This window comes from Tympanuchus pallidicinctus, unplaced genomic scaffold, assembly GCF_026119805.1.
Source record: "Tympanuchus pallidicinctus isolate F22 unplaced genomic scaffold, pur_lepc_1.0 scaffold4, whole genome shotgun sequence".
Taxonomy (NCBI): Eukaryota; Metazoa; Chordata; class Aves; order Galliformes; family Phasianidae; genus Tympanuchus; species Tympanuchus pallidicinctus.
This window is the reverse complement of record NW_026294758.1, coordinates 24,393,405-24,421,131: the sequence shown is the minus strand read 5'-3', so window position 1 is coordinate 24,421,131 and position 27,727 is coordinate 24,393,405. Positions and strand designations below refer to the sequence as shown.

The 27,727-nt window shown below is 42.0% G+C and overlaps 1 protein-coding gene across 3 annotated transcripts in view; it reads right to left on the bottom strand.

Annotated features, from left to right (window-relative positions):
* MCC (MCC regulator of WNT signaling pathway) overlaps positions 1–26,574 on the bottom strand; it is a 199,187-nt gene extending 172,613 nt beyond the window's left edge. The window contains exons 1-2 of one of the 3 annotated variants that reach the window (XM_052700982.1): positions 26,249–26,574; positions 10,223–10,470 (exon numbers count right to left, since the gene is read on the bottom strand). In XM_052700982.1, the coding sequence (XP_052556942.1) occupies positions 10,223–10,470; positions 26,249–26,385 (385 nt within the window). In that variant the 5' untranslated portion in view covers positions 26,386–26,574. The remainder of the gene's footprint in view (positions 1–10,222; positions 10,471–26,248) is intronic. The other 2 variants (XM_052700981.1, XM_052700983.1) reach the window with 2 other exon arrangements.
* Between the last annotated feature and the right edge of the window lie 1,153 nt (positions 26,575–27,727).

Here is a 27,727-nt window from a genome sequence, read left to right as displayed (position 1 = left end):
CAGTGGATAAAGACTGAATTAATCTCTGTTCATGTGTTAGCCCCAGTCTCAAAAAGTATTTCAATAAGCCAATGATTTTGTTATCAAATGCCAAATAATTTGCTTTCAAAACTTTCTTCACACTTCAGCACACATATGAAACAATTTCAAGAGATCCATCTGAGTCTACCATCTCATTTCATAAACCTGATCACCTCGAAAAGCATAATAAGGTAATCAGTGAGCAGATTTTCTTCTTTCACTTACATTTCATTTCATATTCAAATTTGTCATTAACTTACTCAATCTTTCTCTATTCAAAAATTATTATTTTACTTTAAAGTCTATTTTTCAGTTGTTTTTTGTTTTTGTTGTTGCTAATCTTTAATTCAATTGGTACACTAAATTCTGAGGAATAAGGTTGGGCCTGTTGGATCACTATCAAGTTCTTGTTCCTCTCACTATACTTGTATTTGGCTTGATGAACACTGACTAAAGATATTGTTACACTCTATTACCTCTTTCACCTTAGGATTGGAAGATAACAACCTCTATGCGAACTAGCCACAGCTATACTCCACCCTGATTAATAAGGCATCGGAGAAATCTATTTCAAGAAATTAGAAGGAAGAGGGAAACTGAACTAAACCAGTTTTGCTTTAAAATGGAAAGGCCTTATCAAGACCAGAAAAATACCTTTGATAATTTTTATTTATATTTAGTACCTTCTGAATGCCTCAAAGAAAACAAACCCAGACAGTGACAAGAAAAGTGAACATACATCAAAAAAAGCTTAAGCAGCATTTTAAATTATACACAATCTGGAAGTTTCACAGCATTACAGAGATCACAAAAATATTCATCAATATGAAATAAATGATTTTACATAACAATATGTATGGCATGAAAATAGAATAGATGTAAAGCAAAGTCAAGATTTGTCTGAAAGATTTAAAATTATTTCATACCTTTAAGTATACAAAAAAATATTTAGAATAGACAAGAATGGTCTTGTAGCTGAAACCTTGTAAAATAATTCTTCATTTATGTTTGTTCTCCATTTATGTTTGTTAATGCATACTGAATGCTCGCACAGAGGTTTAGATGCAGTTTGCTCACAATTTGACACTCCTGTGTTACAGAATCATAGAATCAATTGCTCAGGTTGGAAAAGACCTTCAAGATCACCAACCAAAACCTAACCATGCTACCCTAACTCTAACAACCTACCACTAAATCATGTCCCTGAGCATCAAATCCAAATGATTTTTAAACACTCAAGGGATGGTGACTAGTGCTTAACAACTCTTTCTGTAAAGAAGTTTATCTTTATATCCAATCTAAACCTCCACTGGCACGACTTGAGGCCATTTCCCTTTGTCCTGTCAGCTGTCTCCAGTGAGAAGAGACCAACCCCGCTCTTGCTGCAATGACCTTTCAGGTATTTAAAGAGAGCTGTAAGGTCTCCCTTCAGCCCCCTTTTCCCCAGAGTAAACAGCCCCAATTCCTTCAATCACTCCTCATAGGGCATACTCTCCAAGCCCCACACAAGCCTTGTTGCCCTTCTTTGGACCTGCCCCAGCACCTCAATGTCCTTTCTGTATTGAGGCGCCCAAAACTGAACACAGTACTTGAGGTGGGGCCTCACCAGTGCCGAGTACAAGGGCACATTACTTCCCTATTTCTGGTCCTGCTCACCACACCATGACCAGCATGCCTACTTGGCCTCCTGGGTACTCTGCTGGCTTGTATTAAGCCAATTGTCCATCAGTACACCAAGGTCTCTTTCCATAAGGCAATTTCCATCCACTCCTCCCCAAGCCTGGGGTTGTTGTGACCAAAATGCAGGACCCGACTCTTGGTCCTATTGAAACTCATACAGTTCACCTTGGCCCATTGATCCAGTCTATCCAGGTCCCTCTGTAGTGCCTTTCTCCCCTCAGGCAGATCAACGCTCTCTCCCAACTTGGTGTTGTCTACAAACTTAGAGGGTGCACTCAATCTCCTCATCTAGATCGTTAATAAAGATGTTAAATAGAAGTGGCCCCATTACCGAGCCCTGGGGGACATCTCTCATGATTGGCCGCCAGCTGGATTTAACTCCATTGATTATAACCCTTTTGGCCCAGCCATCCATCCAGTGTTTCACCCAGCAGAGTGTATGCCCATCCAAACCATGGGCAGGCAGGTTCACTATGAGAACGCTGTGGGGGACAGTGTCAAAGTCCAGGCTGTCCACATCAACAGCGTTATCTTCACCCACTAAGCAAGTCACCTCGTCATAGAACAAAATCAGGTTTGTCAAACAGGATCTACTATTCATGAACCCATGCTGACTGGGCCTGATCTCCTGGTTGACCTCTAATTGACCCACGATGGCTCCTGGGATTATCTTTTCTATAACCTTTCCTGGCATCAAGGTGAGACAGATAGCTCTATAGCTACCAGGATCATATTTCTGGCCCTTTTTGAAGATGAGGTGTCACATTTGCCAGTCTCCAGTCCACCAGGACAGCCTGTTAGCCAGGACTGTTGAAGGATGATGGAGAATGGCTTGGCAACAACATCTGCCAACTCTTTCAGCACTCTAGGGTCCCATCAGACCCCATGGACTTGTGAGCATCCAGCTTTCAGATTGTGTACCCAGGGAGCAACTAGTAAAGATTGAGGCAAAGAAAGCAGTAAGTACCTCAGCCTTATCCTGATTTTGGTCACTGTGTTCCCCTCTGCGTCCAACAAGGGATGGAGATTCTCCCTAGCCTTCCTCTTACTGGTGATATATTTATATAATAGATATATTAAGTAAAATTAATATAACAACAATAAATAAATATTATTTCATTGATGCACAGCTGATGAGCCAGCTGTGTGCCCAGGTGGCCAAGAAGGCCAATGGCATCCTGGCTTGCATCAGGAACAGTGCTGCCAGCAGGAACAGGGCAGTGATTGTCTGCTGTATTCAGCTCTGGAGAGGCCACATCTCAAGTGCTGTGTCCAGTTTTGGGCCCCTCACTGCAAGAAAGACATTGAGACCCTGGAACGTGTCCAGAGAAGGGCAGTGAAACTGGTGAGGGGTCTGGAGCACAAGTCTTATGAGGAGCGGCTGAAGGAGCTGGGATTGTTCAGTCTGGAGAAGAGGAGGCTCAGGGGAGACCTCATTGCTCTCTATAACTACCTGAAGGGAGGTTGTAATGAGCTGGCAGTCGGCCTCTTGTCTCGTGTAGCTAGTGATAGGACTAGAGGGAGTGGCCTCAAGTTGCACCAGGGGAGATTTAGGCTGGATGTTAGGAAATACTACTTCTCTGAAAGAGTGGTCAGGCACTGGAATGGGCTGCCCAGGGAGGTGGTGGAGTCACCGACCCCAGCGGTGTTCAAGGAGTGTTAAGATCAGTGAATCACAGAATCACAGAATTGTAGGGGTGGAAGGGACCTCCAGAGATCATCGAGTCCAACCCCCTGCCAAAGCAGGTTCCCTACAGCAGGTCGCACAGGTCGGCATCCAGGCAGGTCTTGAACATCTCCAGAGAAGGAGACTCCACCACCTCCCTGGGCAGCCTGTTCCAGTGCTCCGTCACCTCACTGCAAAGTTCTTGCGCACATTTGTGCAGAACTTCCTATGCTGCAGTTTCCGGCCGTTTCCCCTTGTCCTGTCTCCACTCACCACTGAAAAGAGTCCGGCCTCGCCATTCTGCCCCCCACACCTCAGATATTTATAGACCTGGATCAGGTCCCCTCTTAGTCATCTTTTCTCAAGGCTGAACAGACCCAGTTCACTCAGCCTTTCTTCGTAGGAGAGATGCTCCAGGCCCTTCACCATCTTCGTGGCCCTCTGCTGGACTCTTTCCAAGAGATCTCTGTCTTTTTTGTACTGGGGAGCCCAGAACTGGACGCAGTGCTCCAGATGAGGCCTTACCAGGGCAGAGTAGAGGGGGAGGATCACCTCCCTCAACCTGCTGGATATGCTCTTTTTAATGCATATAAGATGTTGTGTTGAGGGACATGGTTTAGTGAGAGCTATTGGTGATCGGTGGATGGTTGGACTGGATGATCCTGTGGGTCTTTTCCAACCTTGGTGTTTCTGTGATTCTGTGATATTATATAACAATAAGGAAATAAATACTTATTGTTGTCTTCCACGTTAGTGACTAAGTTCAGTTGGGCTTTGGCCTTTCTCATTTTCTCCCTGCACAACTTCACTATGTATTTGTTATATTCATAAATTGCTTAGCCTCTTCCTCTTCCAAAGACCATAATCTTTACTTTTGTTCCTGAGTTCCAGGACTAGTTCCGGTCCCTGAAAACTAGTTACAACATTTTCAATTTCTACCACTGCATTTTTTCAGTTAATCACAAAATCTAATCACACCAGTATCCTCAACACTTAAAAATTCAGAATTTAACAATTCTGGAATTCTGCACTGCCAGATTCACTGTAAGATATAACAGCAGTACTTTTTAAAGAAATTAGAAGAATATCTCAAGACTTAACCTTCAGTCTCACTACTTCAAGTAATGCTAGCATCTATTTCTTCAGCCTTCAGGCTTTTATTTTTTTCCCCCACTGTATTACATGTTTTACCAAGTATAAAAACTATCCAAAATCTTAAGAATGAAATCAAATTTTCAGTAAATAGAACAGGGGATTTGACTATGAATTAATTCTGATGACTAACCAATGGCTAAAGACTGCGGACTCCATTATCTATAACTATTTATCTAGAATATGTAGCTCTCAGTGGGACTGGAAATTCCACACTTGTCTAAAGGACAAATTTACTAATGAACAGTGTCATTTCTTATCCATCGTCAGAAAAAAGAGGTACTAGAAATAGGTCATCTTTCTTATGGAGGGAAAAAAAAAAAAGCAAAAACAGTAATTTGCTAATTACCTGTGAATAGCTAGCTAACATGTACAATAATAAATAATACAAACAATTCCAATTCTAGCTTTTACTTGTAAAAATACATGTAAAACCATTAATATCAAACAACCTGACAAAAGCCACAGCTGTTTAAGTCATTTCCTGCCTTAAATCATTAGAGGTATAGTTCAGCTGTATTACAGGGGCTCCTTTGACTAGCAATTCAATTCCATCTCTGGGCAGACTATTCACACAGATTTAATATAACTATTATGGCTTTTCAGTCTCCATAACTGAAACAGTTCCCAATGATCTGGTAGTAGCTGACATTTTTCTTGTATTCCCTACTGAAGTGATATATTAAGAAGTCAGGTTAGCATACAATCATTGCAAGTGCCCAGCAACACTTTCAGAAATTATACATATTTAATAATTTTTAAATAATGTTTGAAGAATATTAAATTAAGAGTTTACTTTCAGTTTCATCTATAGAAAAATCACTGGTTAGCATTTGCAAATTAAAGCACTTGCTGACTTTAATAGTGTGATAACTGTATTATTAATAACAGCCCTGATACACAAGCAGTGGCAAAAAAACATTCTAATAATTTAAAAGTGTCCTTTTACATGCATTTGAATAAAATGTTAAAATTTCAAATCTAATCCTACATTTTCTCTTTTAGACATGGATGCAGGTTTGGTTTGATGAGCACAAATATGATGAGTCCTGTACCTTGACCAAAACTGTTACCAAGATACCTTTCTTCTGTACAGGCGAAGAAACATTTGTGGACAAATGTACTGTAATATCCTTATCAACACTAATAACTGATAGGTGAGACAAAGAAGTTCAACAGTAATTTATCAGAAATTATTTCTTAGGACTTTTTTTCTCCAGTTATTGACTTAATACTGCAATAATTAGAGGTTACAAAGATAATGTTCTTTGTATAGATATATTCCTACATTTTCACATTCTTTGTAAAGAGACTGTGAGCAGCTACAAAAAAAGCCTACACAAAATGCTGCCTGAGTGGTAATCTCTGTACAGTCCCAACTTGCAATATGGTGTGTATCCATCAGAGAAACTGTATTGTCTGCTTCAGATCACCAGGACCCCTGCTGCACAGTGACAGTCAAATTAATTTTGAATCTGTGTAGTTTCTGTGTAGTTTATGCATCCCATATAGATACACAATAAAGTTTTCAGGGAATACCAGAATCTGATGTATTAGAATCATAGAATTATTAAGGTTGGAAAATACCTCTACGACAATATGTAGAAATAAATCTCAGGAAAAGTCCTATAACTACCTTTGAAAGTAACAGTTATGACAGAAGTGTTCCCTGTCAGAATAAATGCACAAACATACAAAACTTGCAAAGTTTACATATTTGAATCTCCACGTTTATAATTTCTCCAGTTTTAAACAATGTGTAGAAAGCAGTAGTAAGCTGCTCAATGTAATACTCTTTGATTACTAGAAGACTACATGCATGAGCTCTTGAGGACATGAAGGACATGGGAGTAAATACAGATCATAATTCAAGCTTGACTGCATTACTCCTTGGCTCTCATTACGTTCATACGCAGTGCATTGTAATCACAGAGTATCACAGAGATACATGACAGCAGTGTTTCCTTGCCTACTTAAAAAAGTATCTGTAGAACATCTTGGATAATGCTGCCACAATGGTTTACTTTTACAACAAATTAAAAATGTGATGCATTGTGAATCCTTGTTGTTATTTTCTCCCATTCTCTTTTTGCTTTACATAAGAGAATGTCTCCATATGTCCTCCAATCATTGTGATGTCTTTAAGATTGCAAAAGTCAGTGCAGGACAAGTACAGTAACCATGAAGTCCCTGTAGGCTTAAAGGTCAGGCTTCATAAACACAAAATAGAATAGAGCATGGCAAGAAACTTGGAGTTATTCAAGACTTAACTTTAAAAACATATATATGAAAAGAAATATTCATTAATTAATTGCAAAATGTATTAAATTACTTTCATACAACAAGAAGATGCTAGACAATAGGAAAAAGAGGTTGAACTGGATGCATTACCAAATTTGAATGTTTGTCATATGAATTTAGGACAGCAATTAACAAGATTTCTTTATGGGATACATTTTGAGACTGTACTACAAGACCTTCCCCTGGTCAAGGGGGTCATTTAGGGTCATTTAGGTCAATTGGGTCATTTAGGCCCAATCTTTTCATTACCGCAAAACATAATTATTTAGCCAATCTGCCCAAGAAAGAAAGATTTAAAGCCCAAGCTGACAAGAAATGTCTAGCAGCCAAATGGTAGATAGCAAACACAAAAATGGAACAGCAACAGCACTAAAAGAACAATGAATATAAGAAAGGAGGTGAAGATAATTAAATATATGAGCTAAGGAATATACACCATTCCTAATTAAAAAAAACATACTAGAGGTCACCTTGGTTTTGAAACGCTATCCAATATAGCTGCTGGAGGTGATTTCAGTTAGAAATCAGATGAGGTTTAACAAAAGCAAGTGTATCTTGCACCTGGGAAGGAATGTATCAGCACAGGTTGTGGGGATGACCTGCTGGAGAGGAGCTTTGCGAAGAAGGATCTGGGGGACCTGGTGTGTGACATCCTGGCGATAAGCCAGCAGTGTGCCCTGGTAGCCAAGAAAGCCAGTAGGATCCTGGGTTACTTTAAAAGGAGAGCGGTCAGCAGATCAAGGGAAGTGATCTCCCCCCTCCACTGTGTCCTGGTCAGGCCTCACCTGGAGTACTCTATCCAGTTCTGGGCGCCCTGGTATAAAAAAGACAGGGAACTCTTGGAGAGAGTCCAGCAGAGGGCCACAAAGATTGTAACTGGCCTGAAGCATCTCCCCCATGAAGAAAGGCTGGGTGACATGGGTCTGTTCTGCTCTGAGAAAAGAAGACTGAAAGGGGAACTTATTAATGTTTACAAATATCTGAAGTGTGGGAGACAAACGGATATGGCCAATCTCTTTTCAATGGTCTGCTGGGACAAGGCAAGGGGAAATGGCCATAGATTGGAGCATAAGAAGTTTCACACCAATATGCAAAAGAACTTTTTCACAGTGAGGGTGACGAAGCACTGGAACAGGCTGCCCAGGGAGGTTGTGGAGTCTCCTTCTCAGGAGATATTTAAGACCCATCTTGACACTTACCTGTGCAACCTGATGTGGGGAGCCTGCGTTGGCAGGGGGTTGGAGTCATTAATCCTCGGAGGTCCCTTCCAACCCTTACAGTTCTGTGATTCTGTGTGATTCACTGATTTATTGTCTGGAAATGCAATTGAGCCCAAGAATTATGAAGATTCAGTGTAGCCAGTGATGGAGAATGAGCAGAGAAACTACAAAGTAACTACAACAAATATGACTATGAAAACATTAACAGAGATCAGACAGATAAAAATAATAAGAAGAGCTGTGAGACACATCTACTACATTAGGAAGACAAAAAGAAAAGCCAGAGAGAGTTAGATGATGAGATGGCAAGCGAAATGTGCACATCAATCTAAAAAGCAAGAATATGTGGAATTCACCAAGGATCCAAAGCACACAAGCAACATGTGATATCTGAGACAAGCCACAGACACGTGTAAAAAGAGTTACTGTAAGAAAGTGCAGCGTGAACCCTGTAAAATACAAACTAAAACTAAGAACCAACATACATACAGCTTTACATTCTTGGAGGCTGACTAATAAAAAGGAATTAAAGGTCAGTAACATGAAGACCCAGAATAAAGAGAAACAAACTGGTCAGAAAGAAGTGTAAAGTATATCTGAGAATAAAAAAAAGAACAGAACACATTTCTGACTTAATTCAGGACTGCGTGTAGCCAAAACATAAAAATGCATACAATTATTTGCTACAACTTGAGCTCACCATAATTTAAGTTTCATTTTGAACACTGCTATGGTTTGAAACATAACACAGGTAAGTTGATTTTCACTTTGAAGACACATGTTTAGCTCATTTAAACAAGCAGCCAAATCCATCAAAAACGTAAAATCTGTGAGCCATTTTTCATCTTCACATTCTGGCACAAATTTTCCCTTTGATTTCATTTTGCAAATTGTAAGACCTTTTTAGCATTTTACCCCAACTTAGCCATCTTCCTTTGGAAAAGTAAATGATGTCGCCATAATCCATACTTTTAAGGAAGTCCTGGAATTGGCAATGATTCATTCCCTTGGACTACAAAAATTCACAGCTTTGATGACTATTTGCATGACATTGCCCATTTTTAAAGCTTTCACAAATAAATTTTTGTGATGTATAATGCAGTGACATTTCATCAAACGTTGAGTTGCCGGTGGCAATTACATTGTCTTCTATTAATTTTATAAGTCCCGTTTTCTTACCAACCATCTCTGGTGCCATCAATAGCTTCAATTAGCAGACAAATTATATCAGGACAAATTATATTTGTCACAATTTCCAAATGCTGCTTAATAAACTCACCATCAGTCAAAGGTGTGTTTTTTGGTTTTTTTTTTTTGCACTCAATTAGCTACTATGTAGCTACCTTTTATAACAGAGTCCATTTGAGTTTTAACTATTTTAAAGATTTTGTTGAGATGACAGACATTTTCTTTTTCTTTGACATTTTTCTTTGTTCCCTGTTTTGCCCTTACAGAGTGTTCCTTGCTATATATCAAATTTGGCAGTATGCTTCTGAATATAATGTCTTTTCAAACTGTAATCTTTGAAAACTGACATGCTTTTCTTACAAGTCAAGCATACTGCCATTCTATTTGTCTTGACAAAAACGTAGCAATCTGTCCATTTTTTCCTTCATCCGCAATTTTTCTTTTTCTGGGTTCTGTTTTCTTCTGAGATGCCATGAGTCAGGTTGAACTATTAGTACTGACAACCCTACCCTTGGTTCCAACCCACAGCATGCTGAGCGCCCAAAGCAGTTTGGCAGTTGTGAGCAATGGGTGTGAGTCCAGGGCCAGGCTCATCGGCACGGCAGAGCTGACACCATGATGGCATGAGGCAGAGGGTGTCCACAGTGCAGTTGTGCTGCGCTGCACGTGGTCCGCAGGCTGCAGGTTGGACATATCTGACATACAGCATTTGCAAGATAAAAATATAACCACAACTCCTGTCTTTTCAACGATGTTGTCTTGAGTAATTCTGGTTTTATAGAAGAGAACTTTCTTCACACATATTTGTATACACACCAAACCAACATGGATGCATCAGTTGTACCAACACTTTAACATGTGACAAATTTATGCCAAAGCATATTCTGAAAGCTCTTCAGGGACAATTCTGATGCCAAAAAGAATTAGTAGCAACAAAATCAGAGCTTGTTGTCTGTTAAACAACATCAGCAGGACATTTAAATGTCATACCTACCTAAACTGTTATTGCTGCTAGTTGGCCAGGAAGCTATTCTATCTCTTAACTTTTTCTTTTTACAAGAGTCATCTGATTTCACAGAAAGCTCCACTTCCTCCTTCCTGATTTCTCGCACCAGTTGCATGCGACACTGACTAAAATCCTGGAAGGAAATTTTTCCACTTTCATCTGCTCCCAGCTGGTGCATGATCTCAGCGACAGACTCCTCCATATTCAGCTGGCGGCACACCATCAGCAAGTCATTCCTAAGAATATTTTTAGAGGGAAAATTGGGGTAAGGGAGGGAGAAAAGTGCAAGAAAGATTGGAAAAATGGGAATGGAGAAGAAAAAACAAGAACAGTTTAGTTTGGAAGGAATACTAACTGTTTAATTTTGAAATGCACAAATGTACAGACATTTAAACCCAATAAGCCAACTACTGTTTTCTATCAATCTATGACCTGAAGTTGGAAAGAAATTGGAATACAGAAAGATCATGGAAACGCAAAAGATTTCTTCTTAAGGATTAATTTCATGCTATTTTCAACACTTCAACTACCAGAGACATAAATGAGAGCTGAATCATGCTGTTGATCTTCAGAGTAAGGTGACATACTAAGAAATTAAATCATTACATTTCAGCTGGATCAATAGCAGTTTTGATTTCCATTTTATTTGGAGTAGAGAGAAATCTCTTTTGCTGCTGAACAGCAGTAAGTTAAAGAGAAAAAAGGTATTTATGGCCAAAGAAAACATCAGAAAGGAGCATTTGGAATAAATGTTTTCAAGCCTGTCTCCAAATATCATGACTGCAAAATCCTCTCAAGAAGATTGCTTGGTCTAACTGTTCAATGAAACTCAAAGCAGAGGGGAGGGCAGTATTACATAAAATACTCGGATGCTGAGTGCAAGCAGCTAAAAGACAACTGCAACCAAGTCAACAAGGTAGTTACTGAAAGCGTGTGATATCCTTAACAAATGTATACAATGTGTTCTTTGGATAAATACATATAAATACACGTAAGCATACTGCTAAAGAACAAACCAGCCAGCAACACTAAGGTCAATGTTATTTTCCATTTTGTGTGAAGAACAAAAGAATCTCAAGGACATACCTTAGACTTAATTTGAAGCTAAACATCCTCAGCAGAAGATGTTCTGTTTGCTCACCATTATTAAAATTACGTTAAGAATAAGTTTGCTGAAAGAATTCTCAGTGATTGTGGTAAAAGCCACAATATGAATCAGAAGTGGACGACTAACAGTGAATAAAGTGAACTCATTAGACAAACATCTGACATTCTCTAGCAATGACTTCAGAAAATGGAGGCTCTTTCTGAAGAGACCGTCATATTTGCCTTTTTCAAAATGTAAACCACTAAAAAAAAGAAAAAAAGAAAAAAAGCCACTGCCATTCAGAACTCAGCAACTGTAAATCAAGACTGAATAATCTTCCTAAGCATTCCATACAACTTCTCCAGCAACTGAAGGAAGAGATACATATATGTCAAATAGCAGTCGCACTCGAAATAAAACATGAGTGATAATCCAGATCTCAATCAACAGCTGCCCTACACTATCAAAAACTTGGTGCAACATTCTCTCCATTTTCAAAGGAAAATTACAAAAATTATCACTACTTTGGCAGTCTCACCCTTTGCTATTTTTTTCCTGCAATTGCCTGTCATGTCAATACCTACCCGCTCTACAGATAAAGCTATCTGCTGGGTGGAGCATACTAAGAGCTTCTCCAGCAGATTTTTTGGCAGAGATTTTTGTGATGAAAATGAACTGCGATAACAACACAACAACAAATGCTATGAGCATGCATTTTAGCATAGATTGCCAGATAGGACAAGAAACTATTATAAGAGAATTAAATTACATGCATCAACCATAAGTAACTGATATTTGTGTTTAAAATTTTGGTTGTAGTTTTGTGCTTGGCATTTAACCTGGACAATGAACAAATAAGTAAATAAAACCTATCACGACTCTGTTCCTTTATTTTATTAGTTAGGATAACAATACAGACCAATCTAATAAGGATGCCGCAAAGAAAATTAAAGATGACAAAGCATTCCAATTTTCACAGGGAATACAGCTATGCTATGTCTATATTAAAAATTCAAACCAGAGCTAACCTGAATTCAGATGCCAGCAGTTAAATCTGACATCAATCCCCAGATTTAACAACAGTAGTGATGTGGTGGCATTGACATCAACTGTTTCAGGCTTCACTTCACTTATAGCAACAAATATAATAAAAGCCATTTACAAAGCACCTTTTAAGCATTTCAAGTTATATGTACTCTTAGACCAGATAAGATACTGTGCTGCACATGGATGGAGTTCAAGGACTGTTTGGACAATGCTCTCAGAAATAGGGCTTGAATTTTGAGTGGTCCTCTGTGGAGCCAGGAGCTGGAGTTGATGGCCATTATGGGTCTTGACTTGAAACAAACTTGAATTATTCGGACTCTACATTTTCAGCTACTGAAAAGGTTTTGTGGTAATTTTACAAGGACACATTTTATCTTTGCTTATGCAACCTGCAGTTTCCTCAAGAAAAATAAAGATATACTTTTGGTCTTAATTTCTTCATCAGTCTTCACTTTAGACATAGGTCAAACAAATACTTCTGTGAAGGACCTCACTTTTTTCTGCAAGCTAGAGATTTCCTGCAATTCACAGATGTTTTCTGCCCCGCAAATCAGCTTCCTACAGGTTGAGAAGTAGCTCTACACTCTGAAATTCAGTTTTTCTACTCTTTCTTGTCCATTAATCTGGCTCCCCAAAGTAGCCTGTCTCCAGCTTCCTTTGCTCTGTTTCTGCTTCCCCACACAAAGAAGTGAGAACTGTGGAATCAGCTTTTTAGCTTTCTGCTGTCAAAAGAAGTAATCCCACTCCTTCCATGTTCCTCTACTAAGGCAGTTAAAACAGCATAAAACTGATCATGATAACAAGAATAGCTTTTGTTGACTTAGTTCTATGTAGCAGTTTACAACAGAGGAAGGAAAGCCAGCACCACTCTCTTCAGAGGCAAAGTAGTCTCTTGATTACCAGTACCATCAGACAGTTGCCTCACTTCCTTCATCTGCAATTCAGCATCCTACCAGAGTAGGCACCTGAAGAACCTGGAGCAGCTCCCTTATGTGTGCAGACCTTCAGCTGACACAATCTGACAATTCTGTCACATTGACCAGCATGCAAACATTACACAAATCCATTCATCATCGTCCCTTATAGGGACATGACAAGGGGAAACAGTTTCAAACTATGCCGGGAGCTTCAGATTAGGTGTTGGGGAAATTTTTCACTGAGAGAGTGATAAGGTGGGGTAAGACACTGGCCTAGGGAGGTGGGCATCCCATCCTTGGACATATTCAAGGCTAGGCTGGACGGGCCCTGGAAGAATTTAAACTAGAGGATCTTTGAGGTCACAGAATCATAGAATGGATTAGGTTGGAAGGGACCTCAAAGATCATCAAGCTTCAACCCCTCTGCCGCACGCAGGGACAACAACCTCCACTTTTAATACAAGACCAGGCTGCCCAGAGCCCCATCCAACTGGGCCTTGAACACCTCCAGGGATGGGGCACCCACAGCCCCTCTGGGCAGCTTGTGCCTGCACCTCACCGCTTTCAATCTAAGCTATTCTATGATTCTATGATCACAACAGCTGCCTTCTAGTTCACTTGTTTCACTGCCAGAAAACAAACAAACAACAAACAAACAAACAGATAAAAACCTAATCTCCTTCTTACAAATGTAACTACAAATGTCCAACTGAGAAAACTACAGCATCACACAGAGACTGCAGGAATCAACTCATACAAAGTTTGGGGAGTAAAGCAGAGATAAGAGCCACCAATAATTGCAAGATAAAGTTAGTCTTCAGTAAGATTCACCAGAAGATTCACAGAGAGTCAACGTTTGTTCAGAGAGAGTTACCAGAATAACCTCTATCAGAATTTTAGATGGCGAAAGAACTAGCTAGGTATCATCACATAAAGCAGGTTGTACGAAATATTTATTTCTTAATCTGTACCTAAAGAAGTAAGTCATTACAATTCCACAGCCTTCTAACATATCCACCTCACAAAGACAATGCTCCAAGACTCTCAGATCCACGACATGCACGAACAGCACATAAAACCTAAACACTGAGTAGTAGAAAGATCAAGTGCCTTTTGGATCATGCAGCTTTTAAAAGGAGCAGAACTTTGTAAGTGGATTTTTTGTGCCATTTGCTAACCATTTCTAAACAATTCCAAGCCCTCTAGGGCCCAAACTGTCAACTGAGAAACACTATTATCATAATATCACAAACTCAGAAATGAGACAGAGTGGAGGAGCACAGCATTGGCCACACAATGCCAGTATTTTTTCAGGACAGAATTTACTAATCTATGCACTAGAAGCACAGTACTGCTTCAAACTATTTTAAAGAACAACTAACTATTCCTGATCCTATTCAAGCATGATCTATTCTCCTATCCTGGACAGAGGGCAGAGTACCAGAGCATGCAGTTGATGATACCGGATCATGTGGAAAGAAAAACTTCAGGAGAAGAAAAAAGAGATACGGTAGTTTGGAGGGAAGGAATAAGTCAGGAACCCATGGTGGGAAACAGAACGAGAAGGCAAAGGAAAAGTATGAAGTGCAAGGATATTTTGTGTTTTAAATCCAAGGAGGAGTAATGAAGAGCTCAATTTTCAGGATTGTGCTGATCAACTGAATGAGCTTTATGTTATTAAAGTGTCACCCTACAGAAGTACAACACATAGCGATGCCTTGGAAAGACTGTGAAGAAAATTTTGGTACAAGTATACCTGTGTCATTCGTGACAATTAGAATCTCAGCTTTTCTCATTAAAGCCTCAACAGCCTCACACATTACAGTCTTCCCCAGCAAGTTTTGTGACTTAAGACTTCCCGGCTACAATTCAGAATGCTATTTGAGAAAGGAAGTTGATTGTTTGGTTCCTTTAAAACCATTACCTGATGTCCCATCTTCTGTTGAATAAAGAACTGAATTTTTCTGCAGGTCTAATCAATGCAGTGAACTGTTCTGGTCTCCACCAGATCCATCAACTTGACACATGATGGCATGCAAAATTAGCACACACTAAAAGCATATACTGAAAACAAACCAACAACCCACACATACTAAAACGAGTAGAAAAGTTTAAAGCAGAAGTCCTTTCTTTCAACAGCATGATACCAGAATTCAGATTTAATTAAGCTTATTCATTATCTTATCAGCCAGATCATTAATTGTTAACGGTACTAACATGCTGCAGGCCATTCTTCCAATTTGATATGATCTTCTATGCGTAAAACACGCTATTGGCATCTGATTACTCTGAATCTATTAGGAGAGTCATAAAACACCAAAAGCTTAAGATAGAAGTCATCTATTGTTGGATGCCTTCTACTGAAAGATGCTCTGGCATCCTTTCATTATTAACTGTTCCTATTTGATTTTTATAAAGCTCAATTAGTTCTTAACAAACCTATACTCAACCAATTACAGTCTGTAATCAGACTGATCCTTATCTCGGCATAATTTTAAAGAAAGAAGTATATTTTATCTTTGCCCAATTTCTGTTACTTTTATCTTCTGGAAGATCTCAGTGTCATGGTTTTATGATTTTTGATTATCGGTACTCCAATCATATATTCATGTAGTGCACTGGAAGCTGAAGTGTTAATGCTCCAGTTCCGAGTACATGTCCCAGAAGAGAAGAACCACTACATTCCCCACAAGACTGCTTGCTGTGTTGTCATCATTTCTGCTCAGGGGGAACAGATATGAGGCCTTGGTAGGTCATCTGACCTCTCTTTCATCATCAGGCTCTCCTCCCTGCTCAAACAGACTGTGCATCTCACCTCAGTGTTACGGTGAGGCCTTTCCACCTTTCGGGCACTCTCTCTCATTCTCTTTGATTCATTAGCTTCAATTCTAATTATATTGTGTTATAGTGTGTTATCTTGCATTCCGATACCATATTTGATAAATGAGTTTGTTTCTCCTCAGATCGTTGCTGCTGTTTTTAATTATTTTGGGGTCCCTGTTTCCCTTTTCTGGAGGCGTGGATCTGTGAAAACCCTCTGCCTCGCTATTTGCAGAACCAGCCCACAAACTGTTGACACTTAGGAAAGAAAATGCACACAGAATAATTCAGACTCTGTCTTTAAGAACCTTACATCACATTTTTTCAAGTACAACTAATTGAAACATAAATCCAAGTTCTGTCTAACTTGATTTCCCCAACATAGAAGCACAGAATTGTATGTGTTGGAGGGCCCACTAGAGGTCACTTGGTCCAATTCCCCTGCATTGCATAGGGACACCTACATCTCAACCGGGTGCTCAGAGCCCCAGCCAAGCAGACTTGGCTGTCTGCAGAGAAGGGGCATCCAACCACCTCTCTAGGTGACCTGAGAAATGCAGTAAGGATACAGACTGTTCAGAGCAGGGCACCACAGACAGATAAGAGCGCGCTGCCATGTCAAAATTATTTCTGTTCCAGCAAGGTTCAGCAACTATTTACAATACACCTCAGTAATTTCTTCTGTACACCTGGCAGATCACTGCTCCATTGAAAAACCCCAGTCCCTTTCTCCCCCTCACGCTGACCACAGGATGGGATGCCCGACATATATGACCTTTGCTTTCGTACTCACATTCTCACTTGCAGATATAAAAAAAATAGCACTCAAGCTCCTCTTTATCATTTTTTATTACTAGATCTCAAACTATTCTGCAGATGATGTCTTACAAGGTATTATTATTATTACCAAGTCTATTTGCAGGAACCATATCATTGTACTTAGTATTTTCAGTGTCTGAAACAAACTAACAAACAAAAAACAATCAGAACTTCTCATGTCCCTTGTTTTTTTTATCTCTTTACATATTCTTTGTTGTTGTTGTTGTTACACTTGAAAACACTTGCTGGTTTTATTTTCTGCCCACTTTGAGCAGCAGGAAAGAGGTAGGATTAACTTCAACCAAACCCAAAACTGCATAGGTTTTATTCATTACTCAACTGGCTAAGTCCTAACTCATGGCTGTGCCCTGCCTTGACCGCATCTCACAGCCGTATTCAAGCAGCACAACCTATACCACCCCTACTCAGCAACACCCCTTTCCTCTTGCAGGTGAAACCTTTCTCCAATAGACAGTATGTCCCATCATGGTGTCCTCCTACAATTCATATAGATACCAACAACATCGGCTGCCTGTTGCAGGAACTGTCTGAAATGAAATGTTTGTTTTTCAGTAGGCAAATGCACATGCTATCCATTAGAAATAAATTCAATGGTGTGCTCCCAACCTGTATGTCAAAATGTTAGCCAAACTGCATCTTGCAACCTGTGTATCCATGTTTTGCTTAAGGTTGTCACCCCCTGAGAAGAACTGTTGCAGGTGAACAAAGGACCATTTATCAAAAGAGAAACAGAACTTGTCAGTAGAATCCCTGCTACTGTACTTTCCTTTCTGCTGATTAGTTTCAAATTTTGCCCAGAGTATCAACTCAGCCTACAAATTCTACCATGTAATAGGAATATCAGGAGGGCAGTTGTCATTCAAAGGCAGTCTGGACTCTGTTACCTAACTTACCCTTCCAAAAGGCATAAGAGATTTTATTGAATAAATTACTGCTAGTACAACACAAGTACTATTCCATTACATTTGAGAAAGTAGTCCTGCAAAAAAATAAACAAAACTCTTGGAAAAAAAAAGACATTAAATGTGCTCACTGCAGCTAACCATTACAGTTCCTTACAGCAAGGTTACTCTACATATAAACGTGTGCTACAATATATACCACATACATAGAATGCACTCTAAAATATGCATAGTAGAAATAAGTTGAATTTCGATAGTCATATACGTACAGTTTAACCATTCTTCTCCAAGTGCCATTCCAAGCCCAACTTTCTGAAGACATAATTAGGCATAGAACTAACCTACTTAATCTCTTTCAATTACCAGCTGAGGTGACAAGTGTCTGAATAAAAATAAATCTCTGCTACATTTTTACACTTTTTAAAACAAGGCCATCTCTGTGTTCATTAATTAACTTCTAAAGAATTTTCTTTGTTCAAAGATTTGAGCAAACAGTGATTAAAAAAATCAAGCAGTCATAATTGCAAGCATAAAAACTAAACCCCAACTGAAGTCTCCGAAATACCAATAAAACAGCCAACAGTGATTTCTATGCTTTAAACCTAAGGATATGGAGTTCCTATGAAGACATGCACAAAAGCTTCTTGCAAATCTCCCTACTTGCAATCACACTAGAGAGCATCTATGCAAGGCATTAATGCAAAACACCAGAAACATCCAGGAAAAAGGGTCACAGTGGGATGAGCAGTGAAAAGGTGAGAGGCACCAGGTCCATGCTGGAACAACTCCCAGTGTGACAAGTGGAAAAGACAACCAGCTCAGATATGGAACCTGTGCAGAGTAAGGCTGCTGGTGGCCTCTATGCTCTCCAAAGAATCCAAACTTAACTGAGCTTGACTGAATCAAATCCACAAAACCAATCTTGAAACATGCCATCTGCACCAGAGGCCTTGCCAGAAAGCACACGCTGTAGGGAGAAAAGCTACGAATTGGCTGAGAGAGGACACCTGCCCCCATTTGTCCACTAGACAGGTTAATAGCCGCTACTACCTCCTGCATCTATACAATGCAAAGAAACAAAAATACTGGAAACATCCAATAATAAGGAGCACAATGCAATTATCTGGTAATATGCATATCTCAACTGAGACAGGGGAGATTTAGGTTAGATATTAGGAGGAAGATTTTCACACAGAGGATGGTGAAGCACTGGAACAGGTTGCCCAAGAGGTCATGGATGCCCCATCCCTGAAGGTATTACAGCCCAGACTGGATGTGGCTCTGGGCAGCCTGGTCTAGTGGCTGGTGACCACTAGGTGCTGGTGACATAGCAGGGGGGTTGAAACTAGATGATCATGATGGTGCTTTTCAACCCAGGCCATTCTATGATTTTGTGATTATATGAATATCTTAGCATTAGGCATCACCAGGAACATGAATACAAATGACTTAGCTCTCAGTTCAGCAACAGTCTGTTGAGGTATATGGGGGTAAACTGATGGGGGAGAGCCACTGACATACATGTGCCCCTGCACCCATGCTTTCTTCTCAAGATCCTATGCCAGAAATTGCACAGATCAAATCTGTCCAAACTACTTATCTAGAGGCACGACTGATAGCCAGCTATTCTTTGTGCACTGCCATGGGGAGCCTGGTTAAGCCTTCATCTACCCATTCAGTGGCCAAAGAGAGAACAGGCTGAGAACAGCAAACCCAAATTGGTCTTCTCGTCCTCTGAGTGGAAAACCCCACACACAGGGCCCCTAACATCTCACAGGTCCTGCTGTGGACCCCCTCCACTGTCCCTGTACAGCTGTCCAGAGGACACCAGGCCTTCTGATCTCCACCCATCCTTAGAGGATCAGGACCCAAGAGCCTTAACTCAAGGCAACCCCCTGAACCCTGGAACAGGCTGCCCAGGGAGGTGGTGGAGTCTCCTTCTCTGGAGATGTTCAAGACCTGCCTGGACGCCTACCTGTGCAACCTGCTGTAGGGAACCTGCTTTGGCAGGGGGTTGGACTCGATGATCTCTGGAGGTCCCTTCCAACCCCTACAATTCTGTGATTCTGTAACCCCGCCCCCCTGGAGTCTCCATTTCTGGACAGTTCTTCTTTTGACAGCCAAGGCTTCTCTGAGGCCATCCTTCCTGTCCCCCTCCCTCATCTCTCCCTTAGGGAGGGGGACAGAGGTCAAAGAAGTGATAGAGGCAGCTATTCCTATGTTTCAGGTAGGAAGAAGTGCTCACTTCAGCAAGAAGATCCAGTCCAGATTCTTCACTGGGACTTTTTTTCCCCCAAGATTAGATAATCAACAATTTAAAACAACAATACAAAGTAAAAACAGAACAAAACAAAAACCCTGCAACAAGATAAATGAGTTTTCTTTTTTTGAACAAAAAAAAAAGTAATGGTCTTTTTTTCTGGAACTTGTTTGCATGTAGATTCCCACTTCTGTTTGTCTCCCCCATAAAGGAAAGTATCCTAGAGCAGGACACACTCCTGATTTAGTTTTCTCTTGAGATACTGCCATTAGCCAGCAGTGGTTTCACAACTTGTGTTATCTTGTAGCAGTTCTGATCCAAGTTCTGCTTACATTCTGCAGCTCCTTAGTTTTATAAATGGCATCCTCTGTGCAGTTATGTTCTCTTTTCTGAGGATGACCGGGAGCCTGGGACCTTCAAGGCCAGTTAGGAAGAAGTCAGCACCACGAAAGCTTGAAGCTGATAGGCAGCAGAGGGATCTGCCAACTGTGCAAGACCTTCGGAGCCTGATGCGAAAAAAGGGAACTGACAAGCAACAAGTTTGGTGAAAGAAAAAGGTCACTTGCCTTATGAAATGGCATTTAGTTAACCTAAAGACATTACTAAGGATTAGGAGCAGGGGATATTGATCATAAGTAAATTAGTAAGTTGTAAAAAAATTTAAAAAAAATGTAATAATTAGTAAGTAGCTCATAAAAAATGAACAGCCATTAAGAAACACATGGAAAAAATTCCAGTTGCATGGATAATTTTTTTTTTTTTCTCACCAAAAGGGAAGTTACAGACTTCAAAGAGAAGTTAAATTCTCTTATGTTAACAACTCCTATAAAATACTATTAGCTAATAATCCCATTAAAAATAAATGAGGATAAGAAATAGCTTCAGCATTTGTTATGATAGTGTTCAGTGACATCAAAAAGTTTGACAAAATGGGACATACTGCTCAGTTTTTCCACACTACAGTCTGCCTTACTGGACACTTAGCTTCAAAGAAGAATACAATAAGACCACATAGTAGTATGCCTGAGCTTTATACTACAGCCATTTTTCCTTAGTTACTAATGCCAGTAGAAAGAAAAATAGAATAAGCTGTATAAATGTCAGGGTTTTATGATTTTTGTTATCGGTATTCGACAACATAACATCCTGTAAAGCACTGGGAGTTAAAGAGCTAAAGGAGTTAGTGCTCCAGTTCTGCAGACTGCTGAATTTCCAGGTACCAGTATCTCAGAAGACCTGCACACACCCGAGGACTGTGTTTTCATTTTCCTTTAGAAGGAAAGGTAAAACTGTTCACAGGTCACAAGATCACTCTCTTATTTTCGCTGCCTCCCTTGGCAGCAGTTTGCCCTGACCATATGGCCTTCAGCTTTAGAGTAAGGCCTTTGGTTGTGGGCACCCTCTCTCTCATTTTACTTATTAACCTCAATTCCAATTATATCGTATTACATTTTGCTATCTTACATTCCGATATCATGTGTAGTAAATTAACTTTCCTCCTCAGATTGTTGCTGCTGTTCTGTTTTTAGGCCCATCTCCCGTCTCCCTACCGTTCGTTCCCCCTTCCCCCTTTTACCCTCCCCCTTTTCTCGAGGTGAGGGTCCGTGGGTCCCATGCCCCACCAGTCACACAACTGGTACAAACCAGCCTGTAAACGGTTGACATCCTCCCCTCCCCTCCCCGCCCCCCTTTTCTTTTGTTGGGCCATTAGGCCTGTGGGCACGCTGTCTCCCCGTCATGCACACAGGCAGATCTAGAGGTAACTCTGTGACAATAAAACACACTGGCTAACTCTACTGCCTTTAAAACTTGAGTAGTTTCACCTAACCTGTCTGATTATATCCCTTTCTTGAGTTTGATGTTCACGTAAGGACTGGGCAGCTAACTCATGTTACAACACCAAGGGTTTCAGAAAACAGAAGTTTGAATATATTCCTCTGACTGTTTCTCAATTGTATCAAATGCAGACTCTGAAATGTTTATGTCTTTAGCAAATATTAATCCTTGGCATGCTTGTTAGACAATGTTTAACAACGGTATAGTTTTTCTTCAGCCCAAATTAAGCACACGGATTGTTTCTCTCATTTTTTGTCTATATCCATACATCTGTTTTTTCCCATAGCTTATTCCCTTCTTTCAGTTCTGATGCTCTGAGAGGATCTAAGGAGAATAAAGAATAAAAACCCACAAAATTCATGCAACTGTGGCACCACGAACTAAAGCAAGCTCCAGGAGAAACAGAGAAAACAGAGCAGAACCATGTAAAAAACAGCACAGTGCTTCACATACAGTCTTATCTGATGTAATACTATTGTGCTGTATCCAGACAAAAGCACTCCTCCCATTACAAGCCTCACAGTCTCTCTGGCAGCTCCTTAGTGGAGATGGATGAAAAATAAAGTCTAAAAACATACCATGAGAGCTAGAGCTGTTTTCAAGCCACGGGGAAAAACTGGGGTTAGGACAAAGTCAGTTTCAGGAAGGCTCAGACAATTTCTGTGAAGAATTCCTAAAACGGAGCTGTGTTAATCTTTCACGTGGTTAAGAAGAGCACAGAGAAATAGCCCAGATCTGAAGTAAAACCCTAATACAAATTTTTCTTAACTTTTCCAACTCTGTGACTTTTCCAACTTTTCCAGCAATGTGCAGAAGAATGCAAGGACTAATAAAGGCCTTAATACCACCTAATAAAGGTGGTATTTTGCTGACTCTTCTAAATGATGTTTAGAATTTCCTTGTTAGAGGGCTGGACTGAGGCCAGAACTAGAACTGTACACTGCTGAGACCAAGCTGCTTTTGCAGTTAGGAACTCCAGCACCTGTAAAACGTAGCAGAGTAATATTACTTTTCTCCCAGGTCATCCAAGTCAGCTTTTTACTTCCCTTCTGTTACATGGATGATCTTCTGAAAACCTATTCATTGTCGCAAATACAGCTGTCCTGTTCCTTAGTCTCTTCACAGATGAGAGCTAACAGCCTCTGCTTAAGCATTTTGTTCCTGATGCTGCTTTACAAATAGCAGACAATAGGCTGAAGGGACATCAAGCAGTAACTCACGACTAAGTAAACCTCTCTGAATATATTTGCACGGACCCATAAAAAACATCCTGTAGATGAAAAAAACATATTTTACCGCCATAGGGCTAAAGAATTGCATTTAAAACACTATGAGCTCAATACCAAAAGAAGCTGATAAACTCTTTAGCATGTATGTACAAATGTACAAATCTACCTTTTGTACATTTACAGGGCTCACTGTAATTTTATAAACCAACTGACTTTATAGCAAAAATTACTTGTGAAGTGAATAACAGAAGAGCTCTTCAGTCTCATCTTTCAGTAAAGTCTGTATATTAGGGCTTATTTCAGAAGATGCATCACCTCAACATTACACTCCAAGTTCTCCTCATTATAACCATATAATGGTTATCTGAAGCTATCCAAAAAAAGGAGTGTTGAGTTTGAGTACGTTGCATTTGTGCTGGCTAATGAAGTACAGAAGAGCTATATTCTGGGCTGCATTAAAAAAGGGGTGGCCAGCAGGGAGAAGGAGGTGACTGTCCCCATCTACTCAGCTCTTGTGAGACCCCATCTGCAGCACTGCGTCCAGACCTGGGGCCCCCAGGACAGGAAAGATGAAAAGCTCTTGGAGTGGGTCCAAAGGAGGGCCACTAAGACAATCAAAGGGCTGGAGCACCTCTCCTACAAGGAAAGGTTGAGGGAACCAGGTTTATTTATCTTGGAGAAGACTGTGGGGAGACCTCCTTGTGGCCTTTCAATACTTGAAGGGTGCATATAAACAGGAGGGAGAATGGCTGCTTAAACGAGTACATAGCGATAGGACAAGGGAGAATGGTTTTAAACTGAGACAGTGCGGAGGTCTAGGTTGGATCTCAGGAGGAAGTTTTTCACTCAGAGGGTGGTGACACACTGGAACAGGTTGCCAAGGAGGCTGTGGATGCCCCATCCCTGGAGGCATTCAAGGCCAGGCTGGATGTGGCTCTGCGCAGCCTGGTCTGGTGGCTGGCGACCCTGCACATCACAGGCAGGTTGAAACTAGATGATCGTTGTGGTCCTTTTCAACCCAGGCCATTCTAGGATTCCATGAAGTGACTCTCACTCATAGCAAAAGTCACTTGTTAAATATTCACTCCCTACTTTTTCTAAAAGATGACAATTCCATGTTGAAGGCACTAATCCCTTATGAAGCAAGATGCAGATAAGTCTCAAAAACAGACCTACCATCTCCAGAGGAGTTTTCTACTATTGCTATCTCCTGGGCCATGTTTCTGTTTGCTACTGAAATCCCCCTTAGGCCTGTTCCTGGAGCTCATAATGCTCTCAAAAGTGCAGTTCAACCAACGCTCAGAAACACTCACTCTGAAACACACATAATGCTCACTTGGAATGAAATTTAGGAACATTTAAGGAAAAGTTCATCAGAAATCTGAGTGGTCTGTATAACGTCAGCATCTCTCAACTGTCCATATGGAGCATAACGACAAAGGTCTCACAGTAAGTGCTTTAAAAGACAAATATACAAAACTCAATAGAGTTTACACTATAGGAAAGCATCAAATTGCAGATCAGAGAATGTGCTGAGAGGAGGCAGCACGTGCTTTAAGTGAGCATACAAAGTTTTCTGACATCAGAATCATTTCCATGGGGACAGTAAACAAATGTAAAGAAAAGTGATCCTAACATAATGGTTGGAAGGCATACATTTTCTTAGTTTACATTTCAGAACCACAACTGTCAAAACAATTACTAGACTGGGGGAGGAGGGGTAAAGAAAAAAAAAAGAGCGGGCAGCTGTTTAGATAAAAGATATCACGACCCTTGGGTTTCATTTCTAAAGTGACTGCCAGCTGTTAGAGATTTTCAGCACCTTTCCAGTTCCAAAGGGACAACAGTGGGGACTGAAGTTTACTTAGCCTTTCGGTAGGGTCATACTCAGGTTTCAGGTTAGATGACAAACTTGAAAATACCCTCGCTCTGGCTCAGCTCTCTGGAGATCCTCACAGCACAGGACTCAGTGTAAAATGTAAGTTACCATCACCTCTTACAGCTTTTACATTTGGAAACCCAGTTTTTTTTTAAATAATTGTGCAAGAATCCTCAACAGGACCTTCCAGTACTTGAAAGAAGCTTACAAACAGGTAGGGAATAGCTTTTTTACAGTCTGGCAGTGAGAGAACATGGGCAAAGGACAGAGAGGAATGGCTTTAAACTGAAAGAGAATCACAGAATCACCCGGGTTGGAAGGGACCTCAAGGATCATGTAGTTCCAACCCCCCCGCCTAGCACGGCCACCAAACGTACACATTCAGATCAGGTTGCCCAGGACCCTGATCTAAAGAGGGAAGATTTGGGTTAGATGTTAGAAGGAAATCCTTTACTCAGAGGGAGGTGAAGCTGCCCGGAGGACATGTAGATGCCCCATTCCTGGAAGTGTTCAAGGCCAGTCTGGGACCAGTGATATGAAGCTGCAAAGCAAGGATATTGGTCAAAACACAGGGAAACGAGATACTCTGGAAAAGCCATACAAATTTTATACCTCATGTCATCACATCCTGGGCCCTGCCTCCACAGCGCCTTACAGTGACTATCGACCTTCTCACACTGACACCTGTGGGCATGCCTGAGGGAGCACCCGCAAAGGACATCTGTTTCTACCAAGCGCTCAACAGAAGTGTCTCACATTCCCCCACGACTATCCACAGCTTCATCTTTACCCGCGAAAGCCACCTGCCCGCTGACGGCTGGGGCGCGCAAGTTTCGCAGCCCCAACCTCCACACCCGCTGATGTGTCGCTCCCGCAGTCCCGGAGCAGGGCAGCTCCCAGGCACGGGCAAGCTTACGCCGGTAAGCCGTGCCCCCGCTCAGGAGCCCACAGCCACCCGGGGACAGCGGAGGAGCGGCGGGGAGCGCCCGCCCCGCCTCGAGCTCGCCCCCGTCCTCGGGGAGGCAGCGGCCGTCGCGAGCTGCCGGCAGGGAGGAGGGGGCGGTCGATCTGCGCTCCGGCGGAGGGTCCGGCCTGGCGGCGGGGACGCGTGCCAGCCGCCTGCCACCGCTGCGCTCCGAGCGGCAAACTTGCGAGAAGTTGAGACGGCACTTCGCGGAGGCGGCTCTGCGCCGCTACCTGCTGATGAAGCCGTCGCCGTCGCCGTCGCAGGCCTGGAAAAGGCGCCTCATCCTCTCCTCCTCGCCAGTGCTGGAGGTATCGCTGCTGCTGCTCCCGGCGCTGCTCACCTCTGCTGCGGCAGCTGCCGCCATCATGCGCCCAGCTCTGGAGGAGGAGATACGACCGCCTCAAGCGCCAGGGATTCCCAGTCCCGCCGCGCCTGCAAAGTGCGGGCGGCAGCACAAAGCCAGCGCGGAGGGGGGGAGCCCCGGGGCGCGGCCCCGCTGCACGCCTACCCACCGCGCGCCCCCGGCCCTGCGTGCTGCTACGGAACGCGGGCGCGTGCCCGCGGAGGGCAGGGGGGACGCGGCCCCACCGAAGCACCGCCCTCGGTCCGGCCGGCCCCCAGCGGGAGCTGCGGGGAAGGTGTGGAGGTGCTTCTGCTTTCTGTGCCCTGCTGGGAGAGTCCTACTGCCTGCCCTTCTTCCACCGGCCTCTGCCCCGCTATCAAAAATCGTGGTGGTCTGTGAGCATGTGGGTGGCCTTGAGAAAGTGAATGTCTGCCCTCTTCAACAGGCTGACATTCTGCCACAGGGACCAACAAGTGCTGGGAAAACCTTGACCAAAGTGGTACTCGGGGGATCGCGTACTTTTAGAGAATCACAGAATATATCAAGCTGGAAGAGACTCCAAGGATCACTGAGTTCAACCCTTGGCTCCAGACGGCACCATCCTATAATATTCAAATTCTGTATTTGGAAGCACTGCCTGGATGCTCCCTGAATTCCAGCTCTGCCCTGGGTTTCACGCCTACCACATGCTGGTGAAGAGCCTTTCCCTAACCACCTCCATCTCCCCCTCTCCTGATGCAGCTCCTTTAAATTTCCTTGGGTCCTCTTGCCGCCCCTTCGCTCCCAGTGAGGAGCTGATGACAGCCTCTCCTCAGCCTGGCTGAGCAAACCCAGAGACCTCAGCTGCTCCTCACACGTGTTGCCATCCAGACCCTTCCTCAACTCCATAGCCTGTCTTCGGACACTCTCTAATAGCTTTCTTACACTGTGGCTCACAAACCAGCACCCGCTCCTTGCATGCACGGCAAGAAAGACATCGAGGCCCTGGAGCATGTCCAGAGAAGGGCAACAAAACTGGTGAGGAGTCTGGAGCACAGGCCTTATGAGGAGTGGCTGTGGGAGCTGGGATTGTTCAGTCTGGAGAAGAGGAGGCTCCAGCAGATCTCAGCACTCTTTGTAACTACCTGAAGGGAGGTTGTAATGAGCTGGCAGTCGGCCTCTTGTCTCGTGTAGCTAGTGATAGGACTAGAGGGAGTGGCCTCAAGTTGCACCAGGGGAGATTTAGGCTGGATGTTAGGAAATACTACTTCTCTGAAAGAGTGGTCAGGCACTGGAATGGGCTGCCCAGGGAGGTGGTGGAGTCACCGACCCCGGCGGTGTTCAAGGAGTGTTAAGAGGTGTTGAGGGACATGGTTTAGTGAGAGCT